Source organism: Lathyrus oleraceus, chromosome 1 (genome assembly GCF_024323335.1).
Source record: "Lathyrus oleraceus cultivar Zhongwan6 chromosome 1, CAAS_Psat_ZW6_1.0, whole genome shotgun sequence".
NCBI lineage: Eukaryota > Viridiplantae > Streptophyta > Magnoliopsida > Fabales > Fabaceae > Lathyrus > Lathyrus oleraceus.
Genome location: NC_066579.1, coordinates 93,860,781 through 93,878,782, shown reverse-complemented (window position 1 = coordinate 93,878,782; position 18,002 = coordinate 93,860,781). Strand labels below are relative to the sequence as shown.

The 18,002-nt window shown below is 37.0% G+C and overlaps 1 protein-coding gene across 2 annotated transcripts; it reads right to left on the bottom strand.

The window, feature by feature from the left end:
- Positions 1–122: 122 nt before the first annotated feature.
- LOC127118657 (mediator of RNA polymerase II transcription subunit 33B) lies at positions 123–15,713 on the bottom strand. Of its 2 annotated transcripts, none has more exons than XM_051048897.1 (10): positions 14,859–15,713; positions 14,477–14,781; positions 14,104–14,195; positions 13,454–13,805; positions 12,715–12,925; positions 6,513–6,627; positions 6,218–6,379; positions 5,410–6,076; positions 2,038–2,244; positions 123–1,635 (listed from the first exon to the last, which is right to left on the bottom strand). In XM_051048897.1, exons 1-10 carry the CDS (start codon positions 15,581–15,583, stop codon positions 512–514), a joined length of 3,960 nt encoding a protein of 1,319 aa, XP_050904854.1. In that variant the 5' UTR covers positions 15,584–15,713; the 3' UTR covers positions 123–511. The 2 variants fall into 2 exon arrangements, with proteins under 2 accessions (XP_050904854.1, XP_050904860.1); XM_051048903.1 differs by having other exon boundaries at positions 123–1,632.
- Positions 15,714–18,002: the final 2,289 nt, after the last annotated feature.

Here is an 18,002-nt window from a genome sequence, read left to right as displayed (position 1 = left end):
ATGATACACCATAGAAGAGTTAAAATTGAATGACTTTTCGCATGTCTAACTACTCACGCTTTGGGTAGGAATCTTTAGTTATATTTCTATATGGCGGTGAAGCAATTACTAAACAACAAAAGTCAATGGGAACAGCCAAATTATCTTTCATAGTCATTAATCAGGAGTCCTATCTAAACAAAGATGTTTTATAAGTAACAAAAATACTCCCCCAAAATTTACTCACATGATATCTATTGTAATACTTACTATGATTTAATTGTTTATACGGTTAGTTGTAGCTGCTCAAAATTCAATGGATTATATGAATTTGAATTTTACATTATGTACAGTAATAGTAGCAAGTAGTAAAAGAAGTGCGCCATTTTTCTTCCTGAAAAGAATACCATCATCCCTAGCTTCACAAAAAATGATTAGTCTGGGATCTAGATTCCTTACCGTCAAAGAATCCATGAAGTCAACAAGGTCGGATTCATCGGCCAAACGCACCATGTTCCTAAGTTCTGACCGGTTAAAATCCATTTTGGATTATCATTTCAGCTACCTCGCCCATGAGACTTGCCCCTCTGATTTCTAGTAAGTGCAGAGCCAAGTCATCTTCATTCAAATGTCTTAATCCCTTGCTCACTCTCTTCAACAAACCCACATCAAGTTCCTCGATCCACAATGGGGTGCAACTCACCATCAAGCTCATAAACCCAGACACATAGGCATGCCAAGTTGCAGAATCACAGCGAAGTGATATTTTTCCATCTAGAGCATTTGCAAGAAATTCTAGATGAATCCCAATAACCTTTGGTCTCCGTTTGGATGCTGCTGATAAAGAGTCGATACCCCAAGCAAATGTCCCACTAAATACAGCAAAACATGCCAGCGCGTAACCTCTAAGAATGGCAACCACAACACCAGATTCTCCCACTTCCTGCTCCAACCCTTGGGCAGATAAAAACCACGAAGGTAAAGTTTCTGTGATCAAAGATTGAATCAAACTAGAACCACTAGATATCCAAAGAAAAGAAGCCCCAAGAAGGGCAGCATGCTTGACACGTGCCATTGATGCAGCAAGAGAAACCTGTCCGTATCTCATTCCATACTTAGTCTTCTTTAGCTTGTGTGCATCACGGTTGGGCAACCCACCACATGCTATATCTCTAACTGAAAGCATTAGAAGAGATACAATTTCATCAGTCAAGAACATAGCATCTCTAATAGACCTATAAACTCGCAAGTAGAGAATTCCAGGAGCAACTGGAGAGATCCCTCCTAAGAAGTGAGAACCAAATCCATGACCAAGAAGAGCACCAACACCACCATTGTTGTAAATACAAGCAGAACCAAGCCCAAGGGTAGATGTGAAGCAACTTTTTAGGAGCTGAACTACAGCATCCCTGCTATGGTGGAAGACAGTTCCAGAAGCAGAGAATACAAAAAAGTCACTCCAACGCTTCACCTTCTGAGCCCACAAAGAACCTACAATAGGCATGCACGGCCAGGGGCAACCAGCAGAAAGGTTGATCAAAGATGGACCAAGCAAAACAAGAAAGCGCTCATAAGACTTGTCAAGCTTATAGGTTATTGTGAGACTTAGAAAAGCCGCCAAAGGCAAAGGAAGTGTAGCTGGAGCGTTCCCATCTGCTTGCAGAAGTTCAAAACATAGTGTCAGCAGATTGGCTTTATAAACCTTGTCAGTAAAAAAACAGTATAAATATTTCCAGGTCAATCATATGTGTATCTGGTTCTTAATTGAGAGTTTACCATCGCCCAAGTTATTATTATTATTATTATTATTATTATTATTATTATTATTATTATTATTATTATTATTATTATTATTATTATTATTATTTGATGGGAAGGTCAATCGAATAATGAATATGTAAAACACAACAACTTAGTCGGCCTCTAGGATGAAAATGGTTTAAATGCAGCAAGAGGGGTCTAGGAAAGGATAATTTGATCTTGTAAAGAGGGCCATATCTAATCATTGATTTCAATTAATATTCTGACAGAACCCAAAAAAAAAGTGAATTTGCAAACCTATTGAGAGGCTTGGGACATCAACACCTGTGGCTGCCAGAATTTTTTTGATTTGTTGCTCGACAAGGGATAAATTAGCAGCAGGACTAGGCCAGTCAGTCCCATTCATAAAAGCTGGCTTCCATACACCACGTGTTACTTCAGCTGATAAGTAGCTTACAATGGTTGCCAAACATGCCGGAAAAAAATCAGCAATATCTTTGAGACCTGAGATAAGAAGCAAGCACATAGATGTATTATTAAGCAAACAACTTAAAAACCAAATTATCCATACCCATAGGTACTTGCTTCTGCAACCACGCCAGTCATCAATATAACTAAGGTACACTATCAAGCTCGGACATCTCTAAAAGTAGGTGTGTCACGGTGACCGACACGTGTTGGTGTCTGACACTTGTATGATACCCGTACAACACATGTCAGAAAAGTCAAACAAGTGTCGGAAAAGTCAGACAAGTGTCCTAAAAAAATTGATTTTTTTCTTTGCTTCGACACACTTTGAATCAGTGTCCGATACCCATATGACACTCATACAACATGGATACGATAATTCATACAAGTTTTCTTTTAAAAAAATTGTTTTTCTTTTCCTCAACACACTTCATGCATTTTCTAGACAAATCTCACTCACGATTAAAAGGGTATTGAAGCAATATTATCAATGAAGAATTAAAAGCATTAATTTTTTTAGAATATTTTTAACCTTTTTAATATTAGATGAATAAATGAAACTCAAATACTATGACATATATAGCAGTGTCAGTGTCCAAGGTTTTTGAAATATCGGTGTCAGGGTGTCCGTGTTCGTGTCGTGTCGCAGTGTCCGTGTCGTGTCGCGGTGCCCGTTTCAGAGTCTTTGCATCATAGAAGGTACAAGATAAAATCAAGTTTGAGTTTAATTGGTTCTTCATTTTTGCATTTTTGTGCTTCTTGGATTTGATGTTACTGCATTTCTAGCTTTGTTTTCACCCCCGTTGTACATTTCTGGCTTAGTTTTTGCGGTTGTGTGTATGTGCTGCATTAGCTCGAGAAGACCCATGTGATCATGTAAGTCTAGCTATATTATAATGATAATTTGATTTATGAAGTCAGTTCGGCGTTGATATCTATTGTCAATTTCTTGTGTTGATAGCTATATTATGATGAATGATGATAATGTGATATAGTATAAAAGCTAGCTATTGCTTGAATTGAAATGCATTGTACGTCACTCTCTTCCAGGTAGGTGTTTAGATGCTCTGAAAAAAATATGAAGTTTTTGTGGGTTTCTTCTCCTAAGAGATCACTTTTGTATTCCCCTGTAGTGAACTGTGTATACAAGTGTATCTGGTCTAAGTTTTATGCATGTAGTTGGGAATTTAGGAATTTTGCACTTGAGTTTGCTATAGTTTAATCTGAACCAACTTAATCTTATACATACATTTAGTCTAACTCCTTGTAAGTTGGGATCACTATAGTTTTAGGCCTTATCATTAGCCATAGGTTTTAAACTATTGGTATCGGAATGGTCAACTCATACAAGTATAAGAATTAAGAAATGAACATTCCGATACATCCCTAATAGAAAAACATCCAATAAACCAGGCCATCAAGTTTCCATTTGTTATTCTTTATTATTTCTTTTAATTACTTCCCAAATTTCAGTTTCACTAATTTGATGGAAATGGTTTATGTGAAATGCAATAGAAAAAATTAAGGAAAGAAAGTGAGATGGGAAACCTGGTTTTCCCATGAAGTAGCCAAAAGGAAATTGGCATTGGAACTAACAAAGACTGGAAACAGTGTGCTGATATGTGGCCTAGGATTGCAACTTTGCAAGTGCTGCCAACACTATTGTTTATGTTGGATTTCTAGTATTTATATGGATTTTGTCTCTGGTATTTGATGTTGTCCCTGGCTTTGTTTTAAGTCGAATATTTTTAGATGTTACAGAGGATAGCTTATAAGTTCTTAATTTTTCAAATTTGATGTTGTCCCAAATTTGACTGTGATTTTGAAATCTGAAACAATGATGGGTAATGAGCTTTTGATTGGCTTTATGCTGGTTGAATTCTACTGCTTATGATGTTCTGATGTTGCCTTTAATGACGAATTAATAAAATAGTGTAACTTTGGAGTAGAAAGTAAGGTTAAAATATTATAAATTCAGTTCTTTACAACTCCAAATACACAGCTCAAAAAATAAAGGATTAAAGGCACTGTCGCCTCATGCTATTTGGGCTGAGTTTTGGTTTATTTTTTGTTTGCAAATTCACTCTTATAATATAGTTTTGCATCCTCATTGTACAAATTATATGATGTGGCAGGGTTTAAAGCGAATTCGCCTGAAATTAGAGGGGCAAAAGCAGAACTCGCCCAAATGGTAGGGGGGCAATATTAGGCTCATAGGGGGTTAAACAAAAAAGTATTATATTACAAGAATGAAATCGAAAAGAAAAAAAAAATCAAAACTCGCCCAAATGGAAGAGGACAAAAGTACCTTTAATCCAAAAATTAAAAAAAAGTCAGATCGTAAAAAGTTAACAGTTCACTTTTGCAAAGAAAAAATATTCAGTTCGAATATGAAGAACCGGTTCACCTAACCTTTACACCATTTTGGCTCGGTTCGGGTCGATGTATTAATGGTTCAGTTTTTCCAAACTATTGTCATTATTCGGTTCTGTTAAGAGTCCCACATCGGATAATATATGGTCTGAATATGTGTTTATAAGTGGGGACGGTCCTCACTCTACTAACCGGTTTTGTAGAGTTGAGTTAGGTCCAATTACAAATTCTTAACATGGTAGTGCACATAACATAAATCTTATACTATGAAACCCTAAATCAAAACAAGGAATATTCTAATATTAAAATTAAAAAAAACAATACATCATTTAGAAAATACTTATATAAGTAAATGAGTAGAAAATTGCCATCAGAATTCTGTATTAAAATATCTATGGTTTTAAAAATATTTATATTCAGTCCTATAAATCACTTTTACCCCATAATCAAATGTTAGTGCACATAACATAAATCTTATACTATGAAACCCTAAATCAAAACAAGGAATATTCTAATATTAAAATAAAATAAAAACAATACATCATTTAGAAAATACTTATATAAGTAAATGAGTAGAAAGTTGCCATCAGAATTCTGTATTAAAATATCTATGGTTTTAAAAATATTTATATTCAGTCTTTTCACTAGCTCAGTTATTGCAAGGATCCCAGTAGTGTCATGTTCAATCTTCTCTAATTTTTTTATAGGACAACTCTATTTCATAGTTCAGCCATTCTCTACTTTTAATTTTAAAGCATGAAAGCCTCAAAACAATCCTGAGATAATTCTTAATGATAAATAATGATAATGCAAGGAAACTGGGCAAACCTGTAGCCAGTTCACGAGGGCAGAGTCTTCCGTGAGCACAAGCTGTAAGGGCGGCATCAAGAACAAATGGAGTTGCTTCAAGGATATCCCATGCTGGAACTTTGAGTTTCGTTAAAGAGTCATCCAATGATGAACCGGATGAGTTGCTGCTTCCTGAAGTTGTAGATGTCAATGATTGAGGACTTTTATTTAATTTCCTGCACATCATACTTAGAAGCGCATCAACAATCTGAAGAACAGGCCCTCCAGGAACAAGAGCACGTCGAGTTGATACAAGACATTCTTGATGTTGCTGATACCAAGTGTTCAATTTTGGAAAGAAATCCATAAATACAGGCTCTGAAGAAAAACTTATCATTTTTGAAAATCTTCTGCTTTTTATTCTATCTCTTGGTGATTTCCCAAAGGATGCTAACGTACTATTCCGAACCAATAAAAGGTACTCAGGACCTAACTGTGATCCTAATGCTGGAGTTGCTGCACCTCCCATCACATGTTCAGCAGGTGGATGATTAAACTGCCATAATCTCAGCAGGAGAACAAATGCATTAGAGAACACTGCATGGCAAGAGTGCTTTTCACCAGTTGCAGCAGTCCATGACTCACTAGGAACACATGATCCAAAAGCCTCACATATTGGCATTAGTGCAGCAGCAAGTAGCGGAACCTGAAAAAAGACGGTAAAGTGAATTCACAGAAACAGGAAATAAACTAATGCAGAAATAGTGAAGTGGGTTGAAGATGCAAACTTTCATTGTGCATGTGCAAGTATGCGTTAGAATACACAGATTATTAAATTTGAACATACCGCACCGTGTAGGGAGAAAATCTGAACACTGTCTACAGGTGAAATTCCAACCAGAAGGACATTCAAAAATGGGGCATAGCTAATCAAATGGTTTTCAGTCTCAGAGTATTTAGGAGAAACTGGAGGAGAAAGCAATTTTATGATGAAAAAAACGACGTGTTCCTGCAAACCGAGACAGTCATTATAATCATGAAAAAATAATAGTAAACAATAGCAAAAGCAGGATAGAGACAAGAATGAGCCAGACAAGGTTTTCATATAAAAAGTCTAACGATGTTGTTGGTGTTGAGATCACCTGCACATTCCACCCACGTACTAGAGATGCCCCACAAAGAATGCTAGCTGCAGATATCTTTTCTTCATCTGAGCCATTGGTTGCGAATTCAAAAATTTTCTCAATCTCTGCTAAGCTTCCATCAAATTCAAAAGCTTAAAACTCAGTTGCATTACCACTAATATAAAAAATAGAGCATTGATACAGCTGATTCTGGAAAAAGAAAGGGGACACTAAAGCCAGATATTAGGAAAAACTATTCTCAATTAGACAGCTGTCATTTTCAGACACAAACATCTTTATCCATGCATGTGAAGTGTCTGTGTCTTTATAAAATTTATAAATTCATCTCTATTTTGGCCAAGAAACAAGTAACTTCTCTTCATTTCCAGATGAAACAAGTCGCTTTATCCCAGATTAATAGGAGTAGGTAATTAAGCCCATAGACTAAGTACTGGTTCTACCCTTCCCAGGCTGCAACAAGACAAGGTACTATGCAAGACCTTTTTACTAATGGTTATGTATATTATCTATGATACCTAAAAACAAATTCTATATAACGTATTTTACCTACCTACCACATTAACTTATCATTGTCTTAAATAGCAGCACTGAGTTGTTAAAATTGTTTTTATTTAACGTTAATTTACTGTCAGTTAGAATAAGCAATGTTAGTGCTGTTAGTGAGTTGTTGCTTTTACCTATTCTCTTGCCACTATCCCACATTTTTAGTGTTTGTTAGAGTGGGCTATTTTTTCTCTGATTCAGTTTCTGTAAGGCTATTTAAGAGCCATTTCTTTTGTTCAATTCAATAAGAGATATTCTCCCTATTATTCTGTAAACACGTATCCTTCACAATTGGTATCAGAGCTCCTCTAGAAGGGGCCTGATCAATACTTGAAACGCAGCAGTCTTTTCAAGCAGATGGCAGAAAACAGCAGTTTTGTTCAACCATCAATTCCAAAGTTTGATGGTCACTATGATCATTGGGCAATGCTCATGGAGAACTTCCTTCGATCCAAAGAATACTGGAGCTTGGTTGAAAATGGGATCCCTACAGCAGTTGGGGGTACAGAATCAACTGAGGCACAAAGAAAAACTGTTGAAGATCAGAAACTCAAGGATTTAAAGGTAAAAAATTATCTTTTTCAAGCAATTGATAGATCTATCTTGGAGACAATCTTGAAGAAAGAAACGTCAAAGAACATTTGGGACTCAATGAAGCAGAAGTATCAAGGAACGGCAAGGGTTAAACGAGCACAACTACAAGCACTTCGAAGGGAATTTGAAATCTTGCAGATGAAAGCTGGAGAATCGGTGAACGAGTACTTTTCTCGAACCCTCACCATAGCCAACAAGATGAGAACTCATGGAGAGACTATGGGAGATGTTGTTGTTATTGAAAAAATTTTGCGGTCCATGACTCCGGAATTCAACTATGTGGTTTGCTCCATTGAGGAGTCAAATGACATTGACTCCTTATCAGTCGACCAACTACAAAGTAGCTTGCTGGTGCATGAGCAACGCATGAATGTTCCTGTTATTGAAGAGCAAGCCTTGAAAGTAACCTATGAAAGCAGAACAAGAGGTCGCGGTCGTGGTCGTGGAGGATTTCGCGGACGAGGAGGAGGAAGGGGCATGCCAAATTTTGACAAGTCCACTGTGGAGTGTTATTACTGCCATAAACTTGGACATTTTCAATATGAATGTCCAAGCAAGGAGAGTGAAGTCAATTATGCAGAATTTCAAGATGAAATGCTTTTGATGGCATCCATGGAAAATAAAGAATCAGATAAGGAAGAAGCATGGTTCATTGACTCAGGGTGTAGTAATCATATGTGTGGTAAGAAGGAAGTATTCTCTGATTTGGATGAAAATTTTAGTGAAACTGTGAAGTTGGGAAATAATTCCAGCATGGCTGTGAAAGGAAAAGGAAATGTAAGATTTCAATTGAATGGAATCTCACATATCATTACTAGTGTGTTCTATGTACCTGAGCTAAAGAACAACTTGTTGAGCATTGGTCAGCTACAAGAAAAGGGGTTAACTATCATTTTTCAACATGGAAAATGCAAGATCTATCATAAGGAGAAGGGCTTGATCATGGAAACAACAATGTCCTCAAACAGAATGTTCATTTTGCCGGTTAAGCCTCAGTCAAATGTATCGGCTTGTTTCAACACAATTACTGAAGACTCAACTCAGTTATGGCATTGTAGATTTGGACATTTAGGCTTTAAAGGCTTAAGGATACTTGAGCAAAAAAGGATGGTGAATGGTCTGCCACAACTCAAAACTCCCTCTAAAATTTGTAAAGACTGCCTTGCGGGAAAGCAACAGAGGGATCCATTTCCTAAAGTGAGCACGTGGAGAGCATCTCAAATCCTACAGTTGATACATGCTGACATATGCGGGCCTATTACACCAGCCTCAAATAGCAAAAAGAGGTACCTAATTACTTTCATTGATGACTATAGTCGTAAAACATGGGTATATTTTTTAGTAGAAAAATCTGAAGCTTTTGACACTTTTAGAAGCTTTAAAAATCATGTGGAGAAAGAAACAAGTATATTCATCAAATGCTTGCGTACTGACAGGGGTGGTGAATTTACATCACAAGCATTTAATGACTTTTGCAAGGAGAATGGTATAAATAGGCAACTGACGGCTGCATATACACCACAACAAAATGGTGTAGCCGAGAGGAAAAACAAAACCATTATGAACATGGTTCGTTGCATGCTGTATGAGAAACAAGTTCCAAGGAATTTTTGGCCCGAGGCTGTAAATTGGACTGTTCATGTGCTGAACCGATGTCCAACAGTTGCTGTGAAAAACAAGACTCCTGAAGAAGCTTGGAGTGATGTAAAGCCATCAGTTGAGTACTTTAGAGTCTTTGGATGTGTTTCGCATGTTCACGTACCCGACAGAAAAAGAACAAAGCTAGACAGAAAAAGTACTAGTTGTGTTTTACTTGGAGTAAGTGAAGAATCAAAGGCATACAGGTTGTACGATCCAATTTCTCATAAGATTATTGTTAGTAGAGATGTTGTCTTTGAAGAAGATAAAAGTTGGGACTGGAATAAAAGACATGAGGAAAACATCAAAGAAAATTTAGATTGGGAAGATGAACAAGATGAGTCTGCCTCTGCTGCAAGTGCAGAAAATGATACAAGCATCAATGAAGAGATACAAGGAGAACTTGATCACTCTGATTCAAACGATTCAATTGAAGAGAGTCGGCAAGATTCAAATAGAAGAATAATACGACGACCTGCATGGATGAGGGATTATGAAAGTGGAGAAGGACTGTCAGAAGAAGAAGAAAACATGACTAACATGGCCATGTTTGCAGGTGCTGATCCAATTTCATTTGAAGAAGCTGTGAAGAGTGAAAAATGGAGAAATGCCATGAATTTGGAATTAGAGTCAATAGAGAAGAATGACACTTGGGAGTTGACAAATTTACCGGTTGGTGGAAAGAAAATTGGAGTGAAATGGATATTCAAAACAAAGCTTAATGAGAATGGAGAAATAGACAAACACAAAGCGCGACTTGTAGCAAAAGGATATGCTCAAAAATATGGAGTTGATTATAATGAAGTCTTTGCACCGGTGGCAAGATTAGATACCATTCGACTAGTGCTTGCACTTGCTGCTCAAAGGGGATGGACCGTTTATCAGTTGGATGTAAAGTCGGCATTCTTGCACGGTGTACTAAATGAAGAAGTTTTTGTGGAACAGCCTTGCGGATATGAAATCAAGGACAATGAGCATAAGGTGTACAAGTTAAAGAAAGCACTTTATGGACTGAAGCAAGCTCCACGAGCTTGGTACAGTCGCATAGAATCATACTTTTTGAAGGAAGGCTTTGAAAAATGCACTCATGAACACACTTTGTTTGTTAAGACAAGTGCTGGAGGTAAAATTCTAATTGTAAGCTTGTATGTTGATGATTTGATATTCACTGGCAATGATGAGTCAATGTATGTTGAATTCAAAAAATCCATGATGGTTGAGTTTGATATGACCGATTTGGGAAAAATGAGGTATTTTTTAGGTGTTGAAGTAATGCAAAAGAGTGATGGCATATTCATTAGTCAAAAAAAATATGTGATGGAAGTATTGGAAAGATTTGGAATGGACAAAAGTAATTCTGTTCTTAATCCAATGGTTCCTGGAGAGAAACTTCAAAAGGATCAAGATGGCATGAAGATTGATAGTACTTACTACACGCAGATTGTAGGAAGTCTTATGTACTTAACGGCAACTCGACCGGATGTTATGTTTGCTGTTAGTCTCATAAGCAGGTACATGGAGCATCCTACTAAACTACATTTGCAAGCAGCAACGAAAATCTTAAGATATTTAAGAGGGACAGCTGATTATGGTGTGTTTTACAAGAAGGGCGGAAATGAAGAGTTGGTCGCGTACACGGATAGTGACTATGCTGGTGACTTGGATGATAGAAAAAGCACGTCGGGATATGTGTTTCTATTGAGCTCTGCTGCAATATCCTGGTTATCTAAAAAACAGCCTGTAGTATCTTTGTCTACTACAGAAGCTGAATTTATAGCTGCATCTACTTGTGCTTGTCAGGCTGTTTGGTTGAGAAAGATTTTGGAGAAGCTTGGACATACTCAAAACAGCTCAACAACTGTTTATTGCGACAGCAACTCAGCAATCAAGCTTGCTAAGAATCCTGTAATGCACGGTCGTAGCAAACATATCGATGTTCGATTCCATTTTCTTCGTGAACTCGTAAAGGATGAAACTATAGAACTAGTTCACTGCAATACTCAAGAACAAGTGGCCGATGTGATGACAAAGCCTTTGAAACTTGATGCTTTTGTGAAATTGCGCAACCTATTGGGAGTGTGTCAACTGCCAATAGTAAACTGATTGTTAAGTAACATTCAGTTTAAGGGAGGATGTTAAAATTGTTTTTATTTAACGTTAATTTACTGTCAGTTAGAATAAGCAATGTTAGTGCTGTTAGTGAGTTGTTGCTTTTACCTATTCTCTTGCCACTATCCCACATTTTTAGTGTTTGTTAGAGTGGGCTATTTTTTCTCTGATTCAGTTTCTGTAAGGCTATTTAAGAGCCATTTCTTTTGTTCAATTCAATAAGAGATATTCTCCCTATTATTCTGTAAACACGTATCCTTCACATGAGTATATTGTAAGATTAAATTTTTTCTTCTATAACATATTTATTGAAGAAAAAACAGACACAGAAGTAATATCATCAGGAATTCTCCTCATAGCAACTAAAAAAGGAAACAGGAGAGCACACAAGCATCAGCTTAAAAGAGCCTCCAATTCCACTGAATAACCAAAAAAACTATTTTGGCAACATAAAAGACATGCATATGTTCTTAAAACCACAACGAAATAAGGAAAAGATTCAAGCCAAAAAAAGATTTGCATTCTTAAATTAAATATAGAAGGCTCCATGCAAGAATGGACCAATACCTAAAACACGGAACTGGACAAAAGGGTAGTGCAACCATGGACACTAGACAAGAAACATCAAAATTTTATTTTAAGAATACTACACATGCCAACATGGTGTGGCTAATATATATTGATGTAGGATGGTTACAGTAAAAGAAATTAGCAGATGCTGAGACACATCTAGAGATCAACTTAGGAAGAGAGAGTAAAAGACAACAGAAAGGAGAGTAATATTCAGGTCTGAATGAACTAAGAGTGATAAGGAATTCCATAAAAAGAAATGAATCTTGATTACCAGCTATAGCCTTAAAACATTTACTTCACATGTGACAGAAATTATGAGAAAACAGTTCAATATCAAATTAGAAATCCTATTGAAAAAAACTATAGTTTTGATTGTTCAGAGTCACAGTAGTAAAAGGATACACGGTCCAACAATAAAAATCCCAAAATACTCGCAATTCATGATAGTGATCAACTAATGAGCAGTCTAAGTGAGCAGAGTGAATGGCAGCAACCAAAGGGTATCATTACGAACTAGAAATTTGGAATGTCCAAAGTTACACCAAAGGTTTCTCATAGAGTTTGTAATGCAATTTAATCAATTTAAAACATTAAAAAAAATGGAAAAGATAAATAGAAAAACTAGGCCAGATAATATTGTAAAATTTTCATCACTGTTACTTTTCCATGTAGGAAGAGCAAGTATCACAAAGAGCACATGTGCCATATTAGGGAAGCAGTGATATATGAGGCAGCAGCATACCTGGAAGCAGGAGTTGCACTTAAGACATTAACCATTGGAGGAGTAAGCGGTGAACCCTTCATCAATGATGACCAGCTGGGCAAATGGTTAGGAATACTATGAGGTAGTTGATTGTAAGGTGCTTTTACATAACCAGGCCAAAAATAAGCTGAGGTATCAATCAGATGTCTTGCAATACAAGCCTCAATAATCAGGTGCCATAGGTTACCAGCTGCAACGAATCATAAAAGAGGTATAATTAGGAACCCAAGACTAATATGAAAAGCCCTTAAGAGACCACCAAATCTGAGAGCAAATCAAACAGAAGAAAACAGAAAACTAGATCAATGACAAAAAAAAAAGATTAAATCTGATGGAACCAGACTAAATTGAAATGATAAACAATTCATGACTAAAATTATGATGGCCAAGATAATGATAGAGAAAAGGGTCAGGTTGTCTTCCCCCAGAAAATTCATTTAGGAACAATTATCATGGTAAATGAATGCGTACATAGAGTAGGCCTACATTGTTTTTGGTTCTAATTTGTAATGAAATTTCCTTAAATTTGTTTTGAACTGTTTCGAAAAGGCTAAAACCATCCATTTATTTAAATTTTAGGACCCTAACATTTTAATTACATTCTTCTTGTATCTGAAGATATCACCCACAAGAAAAAAAAATATGTGATCAAGTGATAATAATGCTCAAGGTTCCTTCTGTAACTGACACTTAAAGATTCACAAAAGCAAACACTTACAGCAGTTTGTGGGCAAGTCATTCACATTCACATGTTCCAAGTATCCACTATGTCCCGATACAAACACGATAGCCTTGGCAGCGGCCTGATTAGCTACCCAAGTAACAGGTTGAGGTGGATTGAGTAAATCTTCATAATCACCCAATAACTGTAAGCTTGTAACCAATTCCCCTCGACGCTTTCCAGTAGCCGGCTTGTTCTTCCTTTGATTCGTAGGGCTACGCTCAGCTTCTTCAATTAGTTCACCTTCCTCTTCTTCAATAAGATTAGCAACTACAAGGGTCGTAATACACAATAACATACACAAGCAGGTATCAAGGCGAGGTACAGGACCCTCACATGGATCCCTCTCCTAAAAGAAGCGGAAAACAAATATGTCAAGCCTCAAAACAAGCAAATAGACTCCAATAGCGTGCAAGCTTACAGCACCCCCTGACTCAAATTTAGTGAAGAATCAGTAGATCTGATAACAAAAACAAAGAACGTAAATGACACACTACATATTCTTTCATTTTTATGGCTGGAAATCTGCATTTACCATATCTTACAAATTTGTAAGCTCATCAATGATTCAGTTTCTCACGCATAAATGAGCAACCAATCCGAAAAAAATTTGGTTAATCAATTGCCTGATATCAGTTCTTTCTTACCCGTTGAACCAGTCGTAGTGCAGCAATCCATAAACCTAAAAATGCATTGTGCCATGCAGTACCATTAACTGCTTGTAAAGCCTTCACCAACCCTGCAAGCAATAAATGAAAAAAAAAAGGAAAGAAAAATGGTTAGATAGAGTCAAGTAGTATTAGTATTAGAGTAAGAAATTAAAGTTGCAAATGAGAGAAATTAAAAACATAGATACAGTTAAGTAGTATTAGTATATTATTAATACAGATAAGTCAGGTTAAGTCAGCTTAGTTGGTAGTTGTGCAGTGACATCAGATATTGATATTATTAGATATAGGAGTTAGAAGTTAGTATTAGTTGCGAATGGGCATATTAAAAAACGAAGGCAGAGAGAGTAACCAGTAAAAAGTTCAACAGCACTTGCAGCCATGACATGATGACCATCCATTGCATCCTCCAGTATTAGATCAATGGGAAGCCAAAGTGAACTATCATTATGAGATTGGACCCCACTTGCACTTGCACTTCCAGCCAACACTGAACTCAGCTTCATCTTCTTCTTCGGTTCACTAGACAAAGGCCAGTTTGATTTTAAATTCAAAGGAAAAAACGACTCTGGAGATAAATTTTTCAAAGTCCTCAATATCATCGAGTTCCCCGCAAGTTGCTCTAGCTCATCAACGAATGCTCCCCAGTGCGTTGGCCTGCAAATGAGTACTTAATAAAAATGAAACCGAGAGAAACAAACAAATTAAGATTAGTTCGTAATAATATTACATACATGTTTCGTTGAGCCAATGAGAGAATTCTTGAAGTGAGTTTGTCATGAAGAAAGCGCGCAATGAATTGAATAGCGGTTGATGTATTTTTGGCGTGCAAGGCGTGTTTATGGGGATGAGTATCCAATTCCATGGTGAGATCGTGATCGGGATAGGGATCGGGATCGAGGAATAATAAGGACGACTTGTGTTGGAGTAAGCCTTCGTCTTGTAAGGATGCTTGGAGTAACTGCCACACAAGAGTGAAAAGAAACTGAACGAGAACAACGCCAGGGTGAGGGTTAGGGTGAGGGTGATGATAATCATCATAGAGTTGGTTAAGGCGAAGAACGTGGTGAATAGAGTTCATGAGAGAGGGGTAGTTAGGGGAATTGACGAGAGAAGAAAGAGAAAAAACGAGTTTGTTGAGAAGATGAAGATATAGAGAGTAGGCTGCGGGGTGGAGGAGAGCGTGTCTGTTTGGAACAACTTTGGTGGAGAGGAGAACCACTACCAGGAAAGGAGGAACCATGCGAACTTCCATGGCTTTCTCCAGATACTTCCACGTGATCGGCACGTGATTCTCCCAACATATGTGAGACACCAGACGGTTTGCTAGCTCCGCCGACGGTAGCGACACAGCCGCCGTGTTCAGCAATGAGGTCACCTCGATTGACCATACGACAGGCTCCGTCTTCTTCTCCTGTGCCCGTTTCGTTAGCTCAATTACCCTCTCCCACACCACCATCGTCGTCGTATTTCTGTCACTTGCCTATTTTCTCTTTTTATTTGTTGACTATAATAACTATTAGGGAAGTGCCTTCTGTCACTTTCATTGTACCGCTCCGAGCCTCCAACTTTGAAATTTTCGTTTTTCTCTAGCAATTGATTAAATTAAAATAATGGCATGAGTAAAAAAATAGACTTTATTCAGGTTAGTTCTAAGGTATAGATCTCTTTCCTATCTCATTTTTTATATTGAATCGGAGTGTTTAGCGTGGTAAAACGGGTTTGATCCGTTGGGTATGTCCGTTTTACCTACGGATATACGCGGATTGATTTGAATCGATTTTTGTCTGATCCGTTATCCAACTCGTTCAAATTATAATGAGTTTGATTCATCGTTCAACATGCAATTTCATAGTCAAAATCGGCTTTGAGTTGGATTTGCGGGTTGGGTTTGCGGGTTGGGTTTCAAATAAAAAATATATTTTTTAGAATTCTTTTTGTTGATTTAAAAAAAAAGTAACACAACTCAATACACTAAAATTCAATTAAACACGTCACATAATATCTAATAAAATTCATTTATACGATATAATACATTATAATAATATAAAATTCAACCAGGCATATTATTTTCATAAAATACATAAAGTTGAAAATGACACAAAAGAAAATAAAAAACAATATTTAATCTTATAATTACAGAAATCATTGGTCTAATAGTATTATTATTGGAAAATAATTTTTTTTGGAAAAATTATGGTTATTAGTGAGATATTAAATTTATATTTTTATTTAAAATAATAATAAATTATTAAAGTCACATCAATGGGTTGGGTCAACGGGTTGCAAAACTCAAACCCGATACCCGAACCAAAATTATATGGATTTGTTTCTCGCGACAACCTCTAGCCTTCCTATTTGAGGTTTACTTGCAGGACCGGCTACAAGGTTCTAGACTTATATGTGTTGAGTATATGGTAGTTTTTATGGGTAGGGTGTTTGAAATACTTTTGGGTAATAAGTGCAATGCTTTGCAAACTAGAAATACAATAAAAGTAAGGCAATAAAAGACAAAATAATGATGTAAATGAACAAAGCAAATAAAAGTAATTTGACAAGTTAAATGACTTGAAGATAAAGATGGAAGCAAAAGTATATTTTGTAGAAAGATAATTTTTTTTCTCAAACGCTTGATACATCGAGTGTATTCCTATTGCAATGCTAAAAATGTCACCTTTTGACATGAAAATTACATTTGCTTAAATAGTAGAAAAAAATAATTGCGATGAGGTTATGACGCATCTATCACATGGCATGTGTCAAAGCATATCACCCACGTTGTTGGTAGCTACCCACGATTAATCCCCAACATGGTACACTGACCTTCGACTTCGACAAACTTCCTCTTTCGTCGACCCAGCGCTTTTGGCTTTCTCCCTCGTCGATCCAGCTCCCGACTATCCCTTGGTCGACCTGACTCTGTACCTCTAGGTTGAAATTTTCCAGCTAACAAACTTCCCCCCAAAAGGGCTGGTTTCGACTTGAGCTCTTTGACCGAGAAACCTGACTTTTGACTTTCCAAATTTCGGCTAGCCATTCAATCGCTAATGATGCTTTTGTGTGCAATGATAGTTTTCATGCGTTGTGATTTCCTAGACAAACTGTCATCATTATTAGCTACTCTCTAGGTCATAGGATCCCAACTAAAGTTATCAACTCTCCCACTACCTTCTAGTTGGATAGTTGTCAGTCGACTAACGCTTGACTATCCCTTGGTTTGCCTATAAATAGCCATTTTTTACTCTCAAAATTTTCTTCCTGCTTCTTCATCTGCTTAACTCTCCTGCAACTTTCACAGCAATCCTAGTTTTCACAGATTTTCTTCAACCTTCATAACCATGGTTTTCTCCACTCGTACCAAAGGTGTTAACTCCTTCAACACTGGTGGCAACCCCATTGCATTTCAACTTAATCCAATAGAAAGCACGAAGCGTATTCCTTAACCTGTTTCTGCTGATGAAGCAGTGAAAAAAATTTGGCAACGCCAAATGCTCATTCCATTTGTCATTGACAAAAAACTAGTCGCATTTCATGGACCTCTCATACTTAAAATTTGCACCAAAATCAGTTTAAGGCTTTTTTCTGGTTATGTTCCTGCTGCTCTCCAGCTTTCGATAAAGATGGAGCTATCGACGTCAGATTCATGGATCTAAAGGCAAGGGTCTTCAGATCAATGCCTACCCCAGGCAACAAAGAATATTTAGCTTGGCTCAACAAAGTCCAAAGAAAACGCCAAGATCGGTGGAGAAACGCGGGGATCTTTGACGCTATCCAGATATCCAAGTATGTTTACCGAATCAATCCTTGTATGTTGCTGGCCTTTATGTATTTTGGGGAAGGTTCGACCAATACTTTCCAACTTCCATGTGGTATGTTGA

Excerpts from the sequence above, each read along its gene's own strand:
- LOC127118657 (XM_051048897.1), bottom strand. The coding sequence starts at position 15,583 with ATGGTGGTGTGGGAGAGGGTAATTGAGCTAACGAAACGGGCACAGGAG. Across the intron at positions 14,196-14,476 it reads TGCTGTTGAACTTTTTACTG|GGTTGGTGAAGGCTTTACAA; the intron begins GTTACTCTCTCT and ends TATTGCTTGCAG. Across the intron at positions 2,245-5,409 it reads CCCTCGTGAACTGGCTACAG|GTCTCAAAGATATTGCTGAT; the intron begins GTTTGCCCAGTT and ends TTCTTATCTCAG.